We start from the raw sequence: 18,193 nt of genomic DNA, 5'->3' as shown, positions 1-18,193 counted from the left end.
CCCCCCCCCCCAGGTTGGGTGCCGGAGCGGGGGCCGTGTGCGGTGTTTGCTGGGGTGGTTTTGGCACGTTCCTCCCCCCTTCCCTCTCCCTCATGCTCTTTTCTTGGGGGGGGGAAGAGAGGAAGGGGGATGCCTCCATCTCCCTTCCTAGAGCACTGCCAGCCCCTTCCATCCCCCCCAAAATTTAACATTTTAGATGGATGGGGGGGGTCAGCCTGATTTGTGGCACCTCCAAACCCACCATCCCAGGGTGGGGGGGCTTAAGCCTCACTGCCGGTCCCCCGAGGCGGCGGGAGGAGGTGATGGGACGGGATGGGGAAAAGAGAAAAGGGGGTGGGGGGGTGGGGGGGGGATTGTCGTGAATTGCCAAAGCCTCTGTGCGTCTCCAATAAACCGTCTCATGCACGCTTGCCTCTGTGGTTGCCTCGTCTCTCCCCCCGCGCACATGCCCAGGCAGCTCCTGCAGCCGCCGGGCACCGGCATCGCCTCCTGCCCCGCTGTGCCGGGGAGCGGCCGGGGTCCGCAGCCCCCCCCCCCCCCCCCCCCCAGTACTCATCTGGCTGCTTGTGCCCCCCCCCCAGCCCTGCAGAGAGGTGTCGGGGTGCTCAGTGAGCCCTGATCCTTGGGGGGGGGTGCTGGGAAAGGGCTCTCCAGGTGGGGTTTGCAAGGGGAGAAGGTTTGGGTAGCCCCAGTAAGTGAGCTGAGGTGATGTCCCAGGTCCCCAACCCTGCAGCGGGGTGTCCCCACCCTGTTGTGTCCTTGTCCCTGTGGTGTCCCTGTCTCCATCCCTGTTATCCTCATCCCCATGGTGTTCCTATCCCTGTGTTATCCCCATCCCTGTGGTGTCCCCATCCCCAGGGTGTCCCCATCCTCTTGGTGTCCCCATCCCCATAGTGTCCCCGTCCCCATCATACAACACACGGTGCCCCAAAACCGATGACCAAGGGGCCTTTGTGCAAGCAGGGGACAGTCACCAGGTCCCCCCCAAGCTCTCCTCCATGGCTAAACAAGGGTTCGCCCGAAACAGCGACACAAGGAGGGACACCGTGTCCTCCCCATCAGGGTGGGGACGTCCCCATCGAGACCTGGATGCGCCGGCGCAGGAGGAAAGCTCAGCACTTCTGGCCCTGGCGCCCGGCCACGGCAAAGGGCGCAGCTCGCGGAGCGCAAGTTTCGACATGAGAGGCTCATTACAATAAAATACAGTCACGGCACCCTGGGCTATGAGCTCATCAGATCAAGCGCAGCAGGGCTGGGCCGCGCTGGGCAGGACCCGGCCTTTGATGGGAAACGCCGGGATGCCGGGAGGAAGCGCGCCGTGACTCAGGGCGCGCCGCCTCTGCGGGGTCCCCGCGTGGGGACAGCGGGGACATCCCTCAACCCACGGCCAAACCCGGGGTTTTGGGGGTTTGGGGGAAACTGAGGCTTGGCAGAGAAGAGACCCAGGGGGTGCGGGGTGAAGCTGGTGCCGTGGTGAGGTTCGAGCGGGCTCCGCCGTGGGAACGCGTTGGCTGTGGGAGGCTGCGCGAAGCAGAACCTGCTCGCCCGGCCGCAGCTCCCGGGGCAGAGCCGGATCAGCGCCCTGAGGGGCACTGCTGCAGGGGGGGGGACACCCTGAGAGCCCCCACCCCAGCACCGGGCAGGAGCTGAGGCACAAAACCTGGGGCTGAGGATGGAGGAGGATGGGGTCAGGGGGGTTCCTTTTGGGAAGGTCCCTTGGTGGTGGTGGGAGCGGAGCTGGTTCACTTGGTGGGGGGACAGTGAGGGCCCCCCCCCCCCGCTTGGCCTCAAGCACACCCAGCCTGGGAACCGGTCCCAGACTTGTAATTAGCCAAAGTAGGGCCGGCAGACGTGAAAAACGAGCCGCGGGCCCTCGCTGGCCCCTGACCCCAAGGGTTGGGGACACAGGGAGGGGACAGAGGGGCTGGTGGTGCCCAGAGCAGGCCCAGCCTGGTGGGACGCAGGGACGGCCATGGGTCCCTGCTGCTTTTGGGGGCTGGAGAGGCTGGAGGACAACGATGCGGCCTCCCAGGAGGAGGTAAGCGGGCAGCCACGGATTTCGGCAGTGCCCCAAATTGCAGCGTGGCGGGGCCGTGTAGGAGGCGATGCTCTCCGGCCTCCCAGCTGGTCCGGTGGCTTTTTGGGGCTGGGAGGGAGCCCCCGGGCCTCACAACACCGCTGTCAGCAGCTGTGCACCGCCTGTCCCTGTCCTTATCCCCCCCTCACCCAGCTGGAGGATGCTCTGGCATCTCTGGCACCGTGCAGGAATGGGGCACAGCAGAGCCGTACACTGGGATTTTAGTGTCAGAGCAAAGGGACTTGGGGTGCCTGGGGCCAGGGAGTGTCCCCAGCCCAGAGCCGCCCTGGGAAGGGCTGGGGACAGGCTCTGGGAGAAGGGACCTGCCCCAGCCCCATGCCCTGGGGCTGCCTCCCCAGTGCCATGGCTAGTAGCCATGGGTTTAAGGCTACCGAAACGGGTCTCTGCTGCCCTGACCACGCTGCCTGCAAAATCTGGAGGGTGGCAGGACCCACAGCCAGGCTTGTCCCTTGTCCCCAGGCTGGTTTTGGGTGGGTGGCGGTGGCTTAGCCCCCCTCATGGGGATTTGGGATGGCAGCTTTTGGGGTGCCTGCGGTGGGTGCTGCCCTAACGAGTGGCTTGGGGGACCCCCAGGTTGTTGGTGGTGGGGTTGCTCTGGTCTTGGGCAGGCCTTTGGGATGGGTGCGGTGCCTGGAGGTGTCCGTGAGTCTGTCCGTGCACTGCCCAGCCCCACGAGGCTGAGCCATGGCGTGCCCACACTAGCCCCAAACCCTTGTCATTTCATCCCAGGACCCAGTAATTTGTGTCCGTTTTGCTTCAAGGCCAGGGATGGGGCTGGAAGCAGCGGGGGCACACCAAACCCCCGCTCAGCACCTGCAGCCAAAGCCCTCCACCCCTTCCCCATCCCCAGTGCTGGGGTGGGCGCAGCACCTGGAGGGGGGCCGGGGCAGAAAGGCCCAGCTCAGCCCAGAGCCGGGCCCCCCAGGGCCGTGCCTCGGTGACTAATGCTGGCCCCGTGCCCGATTGCTCAACGGGGAGCGACGGGAGCCAGGGTGTCACCTCCCTCAGCCCCCGGAGCCGTCCCCTCCCGACGTGCGGGCGCAGGACCCGGCTGCAGAGCCACCCTCAGCACTTCTCGGCAGAGCTTCCCCGGGCTCAGGGCTTCGTGTTGCCTCCAATTTTTTTTCATTTTCTTCGGCGCTGGCACAGCACTGCAGGGCTGGGGTTGCAGATGCTGCACGGGTATTAAAGCATCAAAGCAGAGCGGCCACAAAGGCTCTGATGGCTCTTGCGTAACTCCGGCTTGACCTGACCGTACCCTTTTAAGCCACCAAATCTCTCAAAGCTATGAAAAATCAGCTATAAAGTTCACTTTTTTTTTTTTAATGCTCACGTCTTCCATCCCTTTATAGCAACTGCAGGGCTCAAAGATGACCAGGAGGAGCCCACAGGACTGACACAAGGCTGGAGTTTCGGCTCTGGTTATGGTTAGATTGGCTCTCAGCCCTGCAGCCCGAGATAGCACCGAGAGGCAGCTGCCAGGTTTCAGCCAGGAATACCCAGGGAAGCCCCTGGGCTCTCAGGGAAAGTGCTCACGTAGGGGCAGGAGACAGGAATCTGACTTCTGGTTGAAATGTCTTTCATCATGTACTGATCCGGCTAAATACAAGCACGTCTGTGTGTGCAGAACCATGTCTTCAACCCCTTCTTCCCCTGAGCGTGTCTTGTCTGGATTTTTCCAAATTCTGGCCACAAAGCTGTGGAAAGGAAAAATTAAATTCCCTGCTTGCCAGGCAAGACCCCAGGCCCATTTTGGTAGCGAGCCACTGGTCTGTGGTTGCATTGTGAAGGGCCAAAGCAAGGAGCTGAGTTACTTTCTGCAAGGTCTTGGGCAGAATGCTGCCTCTGGGACCCTGCTCCCAGCCCGCGTGCCACTGCAGGAGCTGCTTTCCACCACCCCAACCTCCCCAGCGCCCCCGGTCCCAAGCTGTCACCTGCAGCTGGGACACGGAGCAGGTAGCTTCTGAGGTCTGGGGGCTGCCGCTGTCGCCGTCAGGATGTATTATAACGCCGTAGGAAATGGGTAAGCCCCTGGATTTGGGATCGGAAGGTATTGCAGAAAAAAAAAAAAAGCCCAGAAAAAGGTGGCTGAGAGCAGAGAAGCCAGCAGCCGGGGAAGGACGCAGATGGAAATGATGTGCTCCAACCTCCCGCTGAGTCACACAGGGTCTTTCTTAATCAAAAGCTCCCAAAAGCCGCGTTTGCAGTTTCTGCACCGCTGTCAGCGCGCTGCGTGCTCACCGAACGCCAGCGCTCGGCCCCCGGAGAGGCGCACACGGGAAGTGACCTGCTTTCACATCCCACAGCCGCTCTTCCCGGCTCCCTCCAGCAAAGACTTTGTCTGTTCTCAGGCAGATCATAGAGGAACACGACGTCGCAAACACGGCACATTTCTGCAAAGTACACAACGCAACAGCTGCCGTGACGTTCCCACCAGAGGCTTTTTAGCCCCGGGCTTTGTAGCACTCGGTTTTTATTTATTCAGGTTCAGCAAACTCACAAGATGAAAGCGAGACCAAGTGTTTTATTAAGAAAGAGTCCGTCATTATTTTTTTTTAAAAAAAGAAAAACAACCATCTTTCTGTCCTCCTTGAGACAGATTGGAGGCTTCTCAGCCTGGATCTTCCTGTGAGGACTGTGTACAACCCTCCTAGGCAGTAAACCAAGAACTTGTGTCAAGTCTCGCTATAAAAGAGACAACTCAAACTGATTTTTCTTTCTCTGGCTCCATCTTGGTTGTGATGGGGAGGAGGAGACTTGGCAAAGGTCAGTCTCCTTTACCAGGCTTCTCTTCTCTTGCTACCCATGCCTGCCGCTGGCTAAACCTCCCTTGCTTGCCTTGCTCTCAGCCACAGCCCTTCCACAAAAACGGGGCTGAAGCACAAGAGGTCAAATCCCCACAGCGAGGGAGTCCGGAAGCCAGACATCTGCATGGAAAGGCTTTCACTTGGTCTGAGTCAGACGACACGGAGCCTCCCTTCGACTCCCGGCAGGGGAAGGGGAGCTGTCAGAGCAGAGAGCAGCTGCGGCAGAGGCGGGTGTGTTACATATCCATCACTTCTTCTTCCACGGTCTTGTCCCGAGATTGCACATACTTCTCCTGCACTGCAAGTGTGCTGATAACACGCTAATTAAGGAAAACAAGGCAGCAGGGCAGGGCTCAAACACTCCCTTCTGCAAGGAGCTCTAACGTTCTCAGCGAGGAACCAACCCCAACATTAGCCCGAAGGCTGGCAGGAAGACAGCAGCACTGGCAGCAGCACGCATCACCTGAGTTATTTCTGGCTCGGGCTGATCCCAGACTTGACAAGTACAGGAGAATCAATTGTATGGTTTGGACAAAATGCAACGAAACAGTCCAAGTCAGTCTGAAGGAAAGGTGTCAGAAGATTCCTCCCACGTTTACAGTATCAATTAGCGGTAAACGTGGTGGCTTTGGCGCGGACAGATGCGGCATGCTAAGGTCTGGGCCGAGCTCTACTGACTCACTGCCTGTGAATCACTGAACAGCAGCAGATGTTACAAATAACCTGCGAGCTGCCGTACCACCTCCAGTCCCTCTTCCCCAGCCCACGGAGGAGAAATTAAAACCCAGCACGGCCGGGGAGCAGTGAAGGATACGAAGTGAAGTGGAAATCAGCTCCCACTGCTGCCGACATCAGGGCTTCCAGGCTCCTGTGCTCCTGGTCTCCAAAGGAGTAGCCGTTGGCTTTGTCCACAGCCTGCATCACCTGCCGCATGCTCTCCTTATCCTGAAAGGGAGGCAGATGACACACAGAGCACCTGGTCCTCCCCGGAGGCAGGAGCTCACGCTGGGCTCTACCGCAGCTTTTCCCGAGGCTCAGGGCCACCCAAACAGCACCCAAAGCCCCGATGACGCTTCCCAGAGCCCAGAGGGGTGACAGGACAAGGAGAAGCTCCCCCTTAGGGTCGGAATACGTGATGGGCTGACACCCTCCACCCTCTCACTCCCTTTCATCACCGCTCGTCTCAGCCTCTCTCCCTTTGTCGACACTTCCACCAACTACAGAATTCACATTTTTAGCCCTTCCTCACAAAGGTACCCCTCCCATCTTCAAATTATTTTGCGCGCCCTGACTTAACGACGTTCCAGGTAATAGTTTGCTCGGAATTAAAATGCAGGTTCAGAAGACCTGAACAAAGGGGGAGTCTTAATTCCCCACTCCAGGTCACAAGGCCCAGGTAGCCCCAAGCTCATTATTAGCTTTTCCTTTTCCTTCAGCTGCCACAGAACATTTACAAGTCTGGGTGCATGTCACTGTCCTCCTACAACCCCGAGTCTCGTCACAGCAAAGCTTTTCAGCCCTCATGCCTCTATTTTTCACAGTTTTGGGGGCAGAAGCGGGCAGAGGCAACACTTGATTTTGTGGGCTGCCCTTGCAGAACTCATCTTCCCCCCTGCTTTTGAAAGCCCAACCGTACCCTAGCTGCCACCAAACGTGCTGCCAAGCATCCAGCTCTCCCTGCTCTCTCTACCCTTCTCCTCCCGTTGCATCACCTGGACGTTGAGCGGAACGAAGGACACCAGGCTGTAGTCCTCGATCACCTCCACCAGCTTCGCGTTGAGGCGGCGGTAATTTCTGAAGAAGGGGTCAGAAGCCAAATGGTCAACCAAGTACGAGAGGTCCAGGACCTCTGTGTAATAATCCAGGTTGAAAGCTGCAGGGAAACAGCAAGAATCTCTGAGGGCAACTTGTAAATATTGGTGATTCCCCGGCCAGAGCATGCCACCAAGAACCCCGTGAGATTTGCACCACTTCCCTAACCCCCCAAAAAAAACCCGTACCCAAGCAACTAATCTGCATCTGAGGCTGCCCCGCTCCACGTCTCCCTCCCAGCAAAGTCTCTTACCCAGCTTGCCGTACTGCTCGATCAGGTCCATCTTGGAGAGGACGTTCACGTGGGGCAGTTCCACGTGCAGCATGGTGGAGAGCGACGTGCAGAGCACGGAGATGAACTTGCCGGGGTCTGTGCAGTAGTGAGAATCCACCAAATGCACTGCAGCCAGCTGGGGGGCCAAGGCAGAGGGACAGCACAAGGTCAGACCTAGTAAAGAGCCCATCCTCTTGCTTTTGGGACAGTCTGAGAACGACAACCCCTTCGGCTCTAACTACAGCCACACAGACTCCTATTTAGGGGAAATTACCACCTACCTGTGTACCTAAAACACCCTAGGTGAATATTCGATTGCTCATACATGCACAGATCCACCTATCTCCACTTTCACACCTGTGGACCACCTGGGGGGCTCAGGACTGAGGGTGCTTGCGCACAGAAGGGGCCGTGGGAAGGCTTCTGGCGTGCTAGGCTGCACCAGCAGCACATCAGGACACTGTTAAACCTGCGACTGCTCTCCGGTTTCTCAGGGCTCCCTGCTTTGCTGATGAAGTTTCCGTGCTTGTCCGTACTCCGCGGGTTTTTGGGGTGGCAGCTGGGCTGACTCTCCTTCCGAACGACACGACTACCTCAAGCTTTCCACGCTCCCCACAGGAATGCTCACGCACAGCATACGCTCGGCAGCAGTACCCGTAGCACGCCTCACTCAACAAGGGAGAAACAATTGTCGTGCGGTTTGAAATAATAATAATTAAATTAATGAGTCGTTTGATTCCCCGTGTTTCATGCCGCTGTAACAATGTGGTCTGAGATCTCTGTTAAGTTACTGCCTGTTACACAATGTTACTCAAAGTCAGGGCTCTACAGTCCAGTGTGGCTGAGTCACAGCTCTGCTTCTGCAGCAAAAATAATGCCAGCTCGAAGCTCACAGGCAGGTGGAAGCACTCCAGTGAGCATCAAAACAGGAGCGTAACTATCTGTTTTTTTTTTTCAGTAACTACAATTTCATGTACATTTATTTGAATAAAAATGATCTGTAATGTACAGATTCCCTGTGACATTCTCAAAGCAAATGAACTTGCTGTTCTTGCTCATGCCGTACGTGGTTTGCACATTCATGGTTTGGCCCAAATGCAAAACAAATGCAACGCAGGCAAGTTAGCTTGGTTGTGGGACTCTTCTCACCTGCACTTCCTAATTTGCATCTTCCATTGTGCAAGAAAGCACAGAGCACGTATTACAACGTGCACAGCGATTTGGTTTGGCTGCAGGAGTGGCAGGTAGGGCCTGAGATGACACCTGAATTTCTCACAGCGCGATGCAAAGATCCCCCACTCACCCCGCACGCACATCTCCCTCCCTGCTCCAAAACACGGCACCGACAGACAAAGCACATGAGCTCTGGGGACAGGACCTTCAAGAGTAAGGCTGGGAGGAAGGAATCTGTTTCTGTTCATGGTAATGACGCTGCATTAAACGCCCTGCACAAGCTGCTCTTGCCAATCCCTCCGAGCACAAAATGGGGACACATTCCTCTCCTCCCCCGATAAAGCACTTTCACATGAAAGGGCAAACAGGTTAGTGAAGAAAACAGTCATTAGTACCCGCATCCACAACCAAAAGCCCCGACCACATGGTGCACAGCTCCTGAGCCCCTTGAACAAGTGCAGTGCTGGGCGCTGATCCCCGCTCCCTGCAGAGCCCAGAACCCACCCTGAAATTCCACTTGGCCATCTGGGCAAAGACGTTCTTCAGGGCGCTGTGGTGGGTGTAGAGCTCTACCTGCCCCGGGCAGTCAAACAAGTAGTAGTGACCCTTGAAGGCGGCCAGCTTCTCCTGCAGCCAGTCGAGGTTGGCCTCCAGGTACTCCATGCAGTAGATGAGCCCCCCGTTGGGGCCCAGCTTCAAGTTCTCCATCACGTCGGGCAGGGTGATGAGCTCGGAGATGTCGACGGCACACGGGTAGGGCATCCGCTCGTTGGCGGGGTCCAGGTTCACCACGGCCACCTTGCGCCCGATCCTGCCCATGAACTCCTGCATGCCGTGGCAGTAGGTCGTCTTCCCGGAGCCTGGCGGCCCGATCACCACCTGGCCGAAGGCCAGCGAGCTCCCCTTGCTGCCCTCAGACATGTCGGCTCATTTCCTTCCCCTAGGCAAGGAAGGAGAAGCTCCCATTTACCATCTCGTCCGCAGTTATAAGAACGCCATCGGCTGGGTCTTAGGCCCTGCAGGGAATTCACAGCCAAGGAGCAGGAGGAGAGGAAGGGAAAGCGATGCTGTGAGCGCTGCCTCCGCTCGCTGCTGTCACCCCCTGCATTAAGACCTGGTCGCTACGCTGCCCCTGTCACCCCCTGCCCCCCCAGCCCCTCACGCCACGGCTGAAAACCGGCACAAAACCCCAAGGAGAGCTGCAGGGCTGTGCTGTAGGGCACAGCTCCCTTCTCCTGCCTGCCTCTGGGGTGAGTTTATCCCGGCTGGGCCCTTCCTGGTGTACCCCATATTCCCTCAGTGGCCCCTGGTACACCCCTGCGTTCCCTCATGGGTGCAGCGCGTCCCCAGGCCCCTCTTCCAGTCCTGTGTCCCCGTGTCCTGACCCTCCACGTCCCCTCCGTCCCCCCTCCTCCCCTGTTTGCCCCCCTCTCGGCCCCCCCCCCCCCCCACCGGCCGCTCACCGCCACCCCGGTGCCCCCGCCTCGGCTCCGGGCGGCCTCGGGCCCCGCTCCCCGCGTTCCGGGCCGGCCTCGGCCGCCCTCACGGCGCCCCCTGGCGGCCGGCGGGACGCGGAGCAGCCGGGACTCGAACCCGCGCCACTACGGCTCCGAGCTCTGGGTCCGCGGGTTCGAGTCCCGGCCCCGGCGCTTCCCCTCCCGCACGCCCCCAGCCCCTCACTCTGTCACCCCACCGAAGGGAAACCGCTCTGAAAGGTCCCTGACGCGTTTAATCAAGGGGTGCAAAGTCAGCAAGAGGGCCAAGCCAGAGCCCGCTGGCACAGAGGATGCCTGATCCACATTTAACGCTGCAATACCAGGTCACTGGGATGAAAGCTATCAGGCCAGAAGACTCTCCGCAGCCTGGAACTGGTCTTGGAGAGCCATGGAAGGAAGCAGCCGCTACACTCAACCACAGGGAGACGCCTCCCAAAGGCTGCCAGGGCGCGTCTTTCATCCCGGTGAGTTTCTCCCGGGACTGTGGGATCGTCACGCCCAAGCAAGACAAAGCTGCGGGCCAGCAGCAAGCTTTCTGCGGGACAGTTACGTTGCCACAGCTGGCCCTGTCTGTACTTGTCCTCCCCGAGGTCTCAAGGATCCGTGATCTATGAGCCCTAGTTTTTGGGATGAGCTGGCTGCAGACCTAGCACACAGGCTCAGCTGATCCAGGCAGCTTTAAAGCTCCAGTATAAAATGAAACACGCACCCCACTCCCAGTGAGCAAATACTTTCCCCTCTCACTAAATTGGTTCAAGGAGGGGAAAAAGAAAGACAACCAGGTTTTTGTGTTTTTTTTTAAAGACTCTTTCTTCCAAAAATAAATATATGAGCACCCTGCTCCAGACTCAAAACCAGCAGGAGCCAGCCTGCGGTTGACAGGAGCAGCAGTAAAAAACCTCTGACAGTCTTTACTCAGCGTGACTGGGCACTGAAGCTCTCCAGAGTGCCCCGTGATGCGCGGACAAAGGGCATGTCCTGTCTGTACTTCATGGCAGTGGGCGGCTGGCGCCTGAGGAGCTGGTCACCGCTGTCCATGGGGTCAGGGTCATCGTAGATGGTCGAGATGAGGACGGAAGCGTCCCGCCGGGGCTTCTTCACCTTGCTGAACGTTGGCAGTTTCTCCCCGTGGTATCTAGAAGGAAGCAGGTGGTGTTAGGTCCAACACAGAGGCAGCGAGACACCCCTGTAACCCCAGACTCGCTCCTCCACGTGCTACAGGGGAGGAATGAGCTGGTGCCGTTGTCCTGTTCCTGTCTACAAAATGTCCTTAGAACAAGAGCCAGCCCTCGAGGCACGCAGGTCTTGCTCAGGTCACTTGGGCTTTCCCTACAAAAAAGCTTAGCAGAGGTGACCCTTAATTCCTGAGCACAGCTCTCCCGTGTTTTTGTGATGCATGAGCCTGAAAATGGTTCCACTCCTGATCTAGCACAAGCCCCCCTCATGCACGCTGGACTGCTAGGACAAGCGATGCGTTCTGTTCTGGAATGGCAGGCGCTGCTGCATGGGGGACAGCGGATCCCTGGGACAGCCTTACTGCTCTGGTTCACACTCCGCCTGTTTTGCTGCCATTTAGCTGTAGTAGCAGCTCAGAGAGCCCAGGCAGAGGCTCCAAACACCATCTGGCAGGGCAGGGCAGGGCACTTACCCCAGGCCCCTCTTGCATCTGGGATTCTGACCCTCATTGTCCAGAGCTTCAGCCATTCCAGACTTGCTGCTCCCCAGCCCCTGCCCTTCCATCCAGCCCTGCTGCTCCAGCACCTTCCTGCCAAAGCCCTGGGAGAGGAGAAAAAAATAAGTATAAAAATTAGGGTTGGTGTACAAAGCCCATCTTCATCTCCCCACAACCCTCCTCCAAGACACAGCCCTTCCCGTCCTGCCCCATCCACCCCGGAGCACGTATCCCAAGCTCACCTTGGTGTATCGCTCAAAGGTGCCGATTTGCTGCCCCGAAACAGAGCCATCCTCCAGGCCATCCCGGAGTCTCTGTTCCAACCACATCTGGACCGAGTCCCGAGCATCCTTATCGCCTCCATCTAAGGAGAGAGAAGCAGGAGTCAGAGCAGCACAGCTCAGGAAAGCCGTTTGCTGCTGTCATTTCCCCCAGAGCACCACACGACAAGGAGGCAGAACCTGTTCTTTTTGGCATCCCTCACAGCCAGATGAGACAAACGTGGTCTCAAGGGCTCTGACGTCTCGGATGCTTGCAAAGGATGACAGAGCCAAAGCGTTCCCCTCTTCAAAAAGTCTGCAGGGTCAGACCTTCCCAACCTCCCCCGTTTCCTGAGGAGTTTTTCCAAGCTCAGATACCTTTGTCGTAGTAGACGCTCATGTCCACATCCCAGTCGTCCGCAGTCTGCTCATCAAAGTCTGCCAAGGAAAGGAAAAGAACCGCTTTTGGCACTGGCTGCGGAAGTCTGACAAAGAAGAGCTGCTTGCTGGTGGCCGAGCCCCCCGTTTCCTCTAACAAAACGGGAAGGGATGGGTACTGGAGACCACACAAGCCACAGCGCTTACCCCAAGAGGCCGCCAGTAGGACCAGAGGGTTCTCTGGCCATGGGGCTGGTTTTGTGATCAAGGGGAGGTTTTAAAAAGCCTGCCTGCAGCTGAACCAGAAGGGTTGTGCCCAATTTACCCGCTCCTGCAGGCTGGGCCCCCAGCCCCCGGTGGTTAGTTTGTAGCTCGGGGACACAGACGACACCGTTACCTCCGTTCTCCTCCTGCCAGTACTGAGCATCCGTGTAGAAGACGAGGCCGGAGCCTCCTTTCTCCCACTTCAGCTCAATCTCCTCCTCAAAGAGCCGCTCCTCCACGCGGTCCTGCTTCGTCACGTCCTCGTGCAGAGCCTCGTGTCGCTCCCACTCCTCACAGGTGTCATCGTCCTGCAAAGGAACCAGCGAGAGGTGGGGGACACCAGCAGCACGGAGCCTCCTTTGCGCTCCCCTGACCCTCGCGGCCCGTTGCAACGCCTCCCCTGCGAAACAGCTTTGTCGACAGAGCTCGTCTCAGCCTGCTGCTTTCAGGCACTGACACGACCGGCGCTGATGACCTCATTCCCCTGACTAATGCCATCGCCAGAGTCAGCAGGCAGAAGTGGTGAAAAATACCACATCACACCCACTTCGCGGCATGCTTTCAGCGGCGTACCCGATCTGTAACGCGGAGATGCCCATGTAAGGAGCAGGTGTGCTGTACGTAAAGTCAGCACTAGCAACAAATTAATTCCACTCCACTCGATCCCTAAAGAGATGGTATCAGCTCCAGAAGAGAAGCTGGCTGGCACCGCCACGCATCAGGCTGACGGCTTTATGCTGCCTGCCTGGTTTTGGGCACAGCCCTTCCAGGGACACGTTAACCAGCTAAAAAATGGCCAAAAGAACAGCTAGAGATGCAGGAAACGGAGCCTGAGAGAAACAGAGCCGGTGAGAAACGGCCAGAGGAGCAGAGTTGCTTAGCCTGGAGAAGAAAAGACCGAAGGCAGCCGTTGAATAAGAAGTCTGTAGAGGGAACAAAGTGTTCCCTGTGCCCGCTGTTGCTAGGAGAACCTAATGGAATAAAACTGCAGCAAAGATTTGACACACGAGTTTAGTTCTGGCGTAGAGTGGCGGGACAAGAACGGGAATGGCTTGCCTCGGGACTGTGCTGCCTCCGTAATGACACAGGTTTGGGCGAACAGGCCAGACAGGAGCCTGCTGGGGGGAACGAGATAGTCTCTGGAGAGCCAGTCCAGCCCAGTTTTCTAGGAGTCTTTGTCAGGAAAGCCATTTTTCTCTGAATGACTCACTTGTACTGCAGGAGCATTCGAGGTCAACCGCTTGTGCTGCTCTGCGTGTCGTTGCCAGAGCCCTAACGTGCTCCCCGGTCTCCAGGCGCCTCATTTACAAGCAAGAGCAGAGCCAGACCAACCGGCCACGCAGCGAGCAGAGCCCTCCTGCAGCACCAGCCGCAGCCTGCGCTCGCTCCTTCCGAACCCTTCGTGCTGAAACCCACAAGCAGCTGAACTTGGACGAGCTGTTTCCGAGGCCTTAATGTCTGCACTGCTACGCGCACCAAGGGGCTCGGCACACCACGACGTGAAGAACTACATTTAACGTTATTTTCAGACAAGTGATTGACACAATACAACTAAAAGATTAAAAACGTGAGCTCTGAGAGCTCATCAGCCCCCTCAGCTTTGCAGGCTGACCTCAGATGGCACCAGAAAAATCCACTTACGTCATCCGAGTGCGAGTCCTCTCCCTCCTTTTCCTGCCCCTCATCTTCCTCAGCGCTGGCTGGATCGGTCGCTTCCGATGTTGCCCCAGGCCCCTCGTCCTCCGTGATCTCATCCCCCGTGGCGGTGTAAACTCTTTCTTCTTCTATAACTGTCTCAGTGTCCTGGTATTCAAAAGGCACGTTGCCATACCTCCGGGATGAGCCCGTCTTCGGGAAATCCAGCTGCAATTTCTTGATGACCGGGGGAGGCAGCCTGCAGGCACGGATCAGCTCCAGGAAGACGCTCAGGGGGGTGCCCACGTTCCCGAAAGGCATGCAGGAAGGGGGGTTGAACTCAGGCAGCCGCTTCAAGTCTGCTTCCGCGACGGCTTCGCCTGCAGCCCTCGTGTCTGCTCCCTTGGGAAGCGTCTCGGCGGCTGGAAGAGAGGAGGAACGATTTGTTTTGGGGTCGGGGGGGGGGGCAAATACAAACCGTGCACCGGAGAGGGGTAAATCGGGGCCCTCCCGGGAAGGAGGAGAGGGAACAGACCCCAAACTGTCTCTTCTCGCCCCATCATGAAATTAAGGGGTTAAAAACCTCCACGAAGGGTTTTAAGCAGCCGGGAACCGGAGCCAAACGCGTCGGGAGGGGAGCCCCGGCCCCACAGGTGCCCGGTCCTACCTGTCCCGGGGCCGAGGCGGACCCTTCGCACGATGCAGCGGCCGGGCAGCGAGGCACCGCCGGGCCCGACCCAGCTCTTTCCCGAGTACATGCGGACGAAGCGGCGGGCGCGGCCGGGCCTCACGGCCACCGGGCAGCAGCAGGTGCTCGGCTCCCCCCCGCCGCCCGCCGGGCCCCGCTCGGGCCGGTGGCGGTAGTGGAAGCAGAGAAAGCCGCCGGCTTCTAGGAACTGGCTGAAGTAGGAGCGGAGCTGTGCGGAGCGCAGAGCGGCCGGGATGCCGCTCACGAGGCAGTAACGGGCGGACCCGGCCCCGCCGCCATCGTCGGCCCCGCCGCCATTACCGGGCCCGCTGCTGGGCGCCGCCATCTTGTCCGCGGCGGGGGGGGGCGCGCGGTGATGACGTCAGATACCCGAAGGGGAGGGGGAGAGAGGGAGGGAGGGCGCCGCCTGGTGGGCGGGAGGGGGGGGGGGACGGGGGTGGGTTTTTGGGGGGGGGGGGGACCGAATCCCAGCATCCCAGAATGGCCGAGGTTGGAAGGGACCTCTGAAGATCACCCAGTCCAGCCCCCTGCCGAGCAGGCTCACCCAGAGCACGTTGCCCAGGATGGCACCCAGGCGGGTTTTGGATATCTCCAGAGAAGGAGACTGCACAGCCTCCCTGGGCAGCCTGTCCCAGTGCTCCGTCACCTCCCAGTGCACAAGCGTCCCCTCACATTGAGCCGGAACCTCCCGGGCTTCAGCTGGTGCTCGTTGCCTCTCGTCTTGTCGCTGGGCACAACTGAAAAGAGACCGGCTCCGTCCCCTCGACAACCTCCCCTCAGATATTTAGACACACTGATGAGCTCTCACAGAATCACAGAATAGTCTAGGTTGGAAGAGACCTCCAAGATCACCGAGTCCAACCTCTGACCTAACACTAACAAGTCCTCCACTAAATCATATCCCTAAGCTCTACATCTCCCCTCAGTCTCCTCTTTTCCAGGCTAAACGGGCCCAGTTCTCTCAGCCTGTCCTCGTACAACAGGTGCTCCAGTCCTCTCATCAATGGAAATTAAGAACATCAAACATCTGATTCCTTAGTTAGTGAACAAATCCTCTTACTATTTGAATAAAATATATTTAATATGAACGCACAGAAGAGAATCCTTAGAAAACTGATGACAACCATGTCGTTTTCTTAATTAGCTTCCAGTTATCTCACTGGGTGCTGGGGGCAATGGGTGCTGGGGGGCACTGGGTGCTGGGGGTGTCCCCGTTGCCCCCTGTGCTGCCCAAGCCCAAAGCCTGAGGGCTTGGCCTCTGCTTTGCCTTTACAGCCGGTAACAGAGTGGTTCTGGGGGACTGCGAAGGAGGGGGCAAAGGGGGGGCTGTGGGGGCCCTGGGAGGGGTGAGGAGCTGGGGCACAAGTCCTGTGGGGTGGTTTGGTTTGGAGAGGGGGCTCAGGGAGACCTCAGTGCTCTCTGCAGCTGCCTGGAGGGAAGCTGTGGGGAGCTGGGGGTCGGCCTCTGCTCACAGGTAACCAGTGACAGGACCAGAGGGAACGGCCTCAAGGTGTGCCAGGGGAGGTTCAGGCTGGAAATGAGGAGACATTTCTGCTCAGAAAGAGCGGTCAGGCGCTGGGACGGGATGCCCAGGGAGGTGGTGGAGTCACCGTCCCTGGGGGTGTTCAAGGAGAGGTTGGACGTGGTGCCTGGGGACATGGTCAGTGGGTGGTGGTGGTGGTAGTTGGACCAGGTGAGCTTGGAGGGCTTTTCCAACCCTAATGATTCCCGGATTCTCTGTCTGTGTCATGGGCAGGGACGTGAGGGACCGCCTGTGGCTGGCACCACCGTGCAGGTGGACCTGCAGGGATCCCATCTTCCGGAGCTGACGGGACCAGAGGGGCTGGGGGCTCTTCCCTGCTCTGAAATGTTTGCCTCAGTGTCACCGTGGTAATGGGGCTGCTCGGCACCCAGCGCACCGTGACTCACGCACGCGTCACCGCTGTGTGGCTCACAGCTGCCCGTGGCTGGCGTGGGCCTGCGGAAATCATCCGGTGACTCACACGCTCCTTCCCCATGGAAAACGGCTGTCAGGGGCTGAGATCACCTTGGAAGCAGCCCGTCACCCTTCTGCAGCCGGGGGGAGCGCTGGAGGGACAGACGGACAAAAGAGTCCGTCCTGCCACGCGGCCGCTGGCTGAAATTTGAGGGGTTTCAGTGGGTATGAGGGGACGGGGAGGCCTCGTGGGGTTCTACCAGGCACGGCAAACGTGGTGGTCACGGTGCCTGGTGGCAGCTCCTGCACATCCAGGTGAGTCAGCACCCAGCACCAGCGCTGCGCCTGGCCGGGAGCCCTCCGGGCGAGGCTGTGTGCGTGAAGGAAGGCACAGCGTGTGGACAGGCCACGGTTCTGCTGCCTCTGCAAGTTTCTCTCTGCCGGGTGCTCAGGAGATTGCAAGCCACGGGGCTGTGAATCAGCTCCTCTGTCCACATCACAACGCTCCCCTGCGATGATGAGGCAGGAGGATTTTTACGGAGAGCCTGTGGGGAAAGTCTCTGTCCCTGTTCGCTCTCGCGTCCTTCCCACGCCAGGCCCGCAGCCAGTATTTCTGGAAATTTAGAACCCCAAAAATTTAACACCATCTTTGAAAGTCAGCGTCGTTTTCCAAAGTGTAAAACATTTTATTAAAAAAATAATTTACTGTATCTTATATACAAACCACAAGAATGTTCACTTACAAAATACTGACATCCGACTTGTTGCAAAAGCTGCAGACAGGAGGAGCGAGCTTTCCAGCCGTGCTGCATGTACAACCTGCTCTAACTCAAGACAGGGACGTTTTGTTCTGCCACTAAATCAGTTCTGCTTGTTTCTGCAGTGTTACAGCTCAGTGAGTTTCTTCCTGTCACAGAAACGGGGGTAAGACCCCAGCCTGAGCCACTCAATATTGCCAAAATCACCGCGTGGTGTATAGGTAGGATGGAGTCCCTGTATCCACGCAGCACTACATGGTGTAGGTCTAGCTGCTTTTAGGTAATCAATCCATTGCTCTGCAAACAATCCTGTTGCAGTTCATGGCATAATGGAGAAAAGATGCAATCTAACTGAAGGTAGAAAGTATGAATCTGGCTGCCTGCACACCCTGTAAGATTTTATACTCAGGCCTCTTCCCTCTTAGTATCCGGGAAAGATTCTTTATGAATATTGTTAAGATTTCGTGCACAATAGAGATAGAGCAAAGCTTCACCCAGACCAAATTCCACTTGGTTAACACTCTGTATTAACTGATCCCACTGAAGACAGGGTACTCAGCACACCTAAGTACTGCACAACCAACCTGTCACAGGATTTCAGCTGAGGCCAAGTCTCATCTCAGAAGTAGCAGCAAAATGCACATTGATTTCAACGGGACCAAGCAAAAACCCGGAGTGCCCTCTAACCCCATCTGCTCTGTGTCAGAGTCTGCTGGCAGCTACCTATCAGCAGCTACAGGCCAGGGAAAGTCACACACACGCGCTCCCTGAAGCTGAGACTGGCACAGGGGGAGCAGGTGCTGCCATAAACATCTGCCGAATCCAACTTGTGTTCCTGTGTGCTCCGCGAAGCCTCGCTGAGTCCTACAGCCTCATCCTAGTGACAGGCACATGCACAGCCAGCTCTCTGCAGAGTCCAGA

At 57.9% G+C, this 18,193-nt stretch overlaps 3 protein-coding genes and 1 long non-coding RNA gene across 6 annotated transcripts in view; 2 read left to right on the top strand and 2 right to left on the bottom strand.

The window, feature by feature from the left end:
- Positions 1-4,546, top strand: part of SFN (stratifin) — a 5,555-nt gene extending 1,009 nt beyond the window's left edge. Inside the window, exon 2 of the mRNA XM_035345859.1 lies at positions 4,450-4,546. Coding sequence (XP_035201750.1) covers positions 4,450-4,546 — 97 coding nt within the window. The remainder of the gene's footprint in view (positions 1-4,449) is intronic.
- On the bottom strand, positions 4,516-9,683 carry GPN2 (GPN-loop GTPase 2). Of its 3 annotated transcripts, none has more exons than XM_035345757.1 (6): positions 9,628-9,683; positions 8,669-9,104; positions 6,971-7,127; positions 6,618-6,778; positions 5,720-5,850; positions 4,516-5,214 (listed from the first exon to the last, which is right to left on the bottom strand). In XM_035345757.1, exons 2-6 carry the CDS (start codon positions 9,083-9,085, stop codon positions 5,142-5,144), a joined length of 939 nt encoding a protein of 312 aa, XP_035201648.1. In that variant the 5' UTR covers positions 9,086-9,104; positions 9,628-9,683; the 3' UTR covers positions 4,516-5,141. The 3 variants fall into 3 exon arrangements, with proteins under 3 accessions (XP_035201648.1, XP_035201649.1, XP_035201647.1); XM_035345758.1 differs by lacking the exon at positions 9,628-9,683 and adding an exon at positions 9,408-9,467; XM_035345756.1 differs by lacking the exon at positions 9,628-9,683 and having other exon boundaries at positions 8,669-9,281.
- Positions 9,684-9,885: 202 nt separating this feature from the next.
- LOC118177754 lies at positions 9,886-10,553 on the top strand. Its single transcript, XR_004755913.1, has 2 exons — positions 9,886-10,124; positions 10,251-10,553. It is a non-coding gene; the product is annotated as an uncharacterized LOC118177754 (long non-coding RNA).
- GPATCH3 (G-patch domain containing 3) lies at positions 10,445-14,927 on the bottom strand. The gene is made up of 7 exons (XM_035345747.1): positions 14,537-14,927; positions 13,876-14,291; positions 12,368-12,542; positions 11,971-12,030; positions 11,575-11,696; positions 11,309-11,436; positions 10,445-10,795 (listed from the first exon to the last, which is right to left on the bottom strand). Exons 1-7 carry the CDS (start codon positions 14,901-14,903, stop codon positions 10,576-10,578), a joined length of 1,488 nt encoding a protein of 495 aa, XP_035201638.1. The 5' UTR covers positions 14,904-14,927; the 3' UTR covers positions 10,445-10,575.
- Between the last annotated feature and the right edge of the window lie 3,266 nt (positions 14,928-18,193).

This window comes from Oxyura jamaicensis, chromosome 23 (assembly GCF_011077185.1).
Source record: "Oxyura jamaicensis isolate SHBP4307 breed ruddy duck chromosome 23, BPBGC_Ojam_1.0, whole genome shotgun sequence".
Taxonomy (NCBI): Eukaryota; Metazoa; Chordata; class Aves; order Anseriformes; family Anatidae; genus Oxyura; species Oxyura jamaicensis.
Note: the sequence above shows the minus strand (reverse complement) of the source record. Positions and strands in the feature narration are given on the sequence as shown.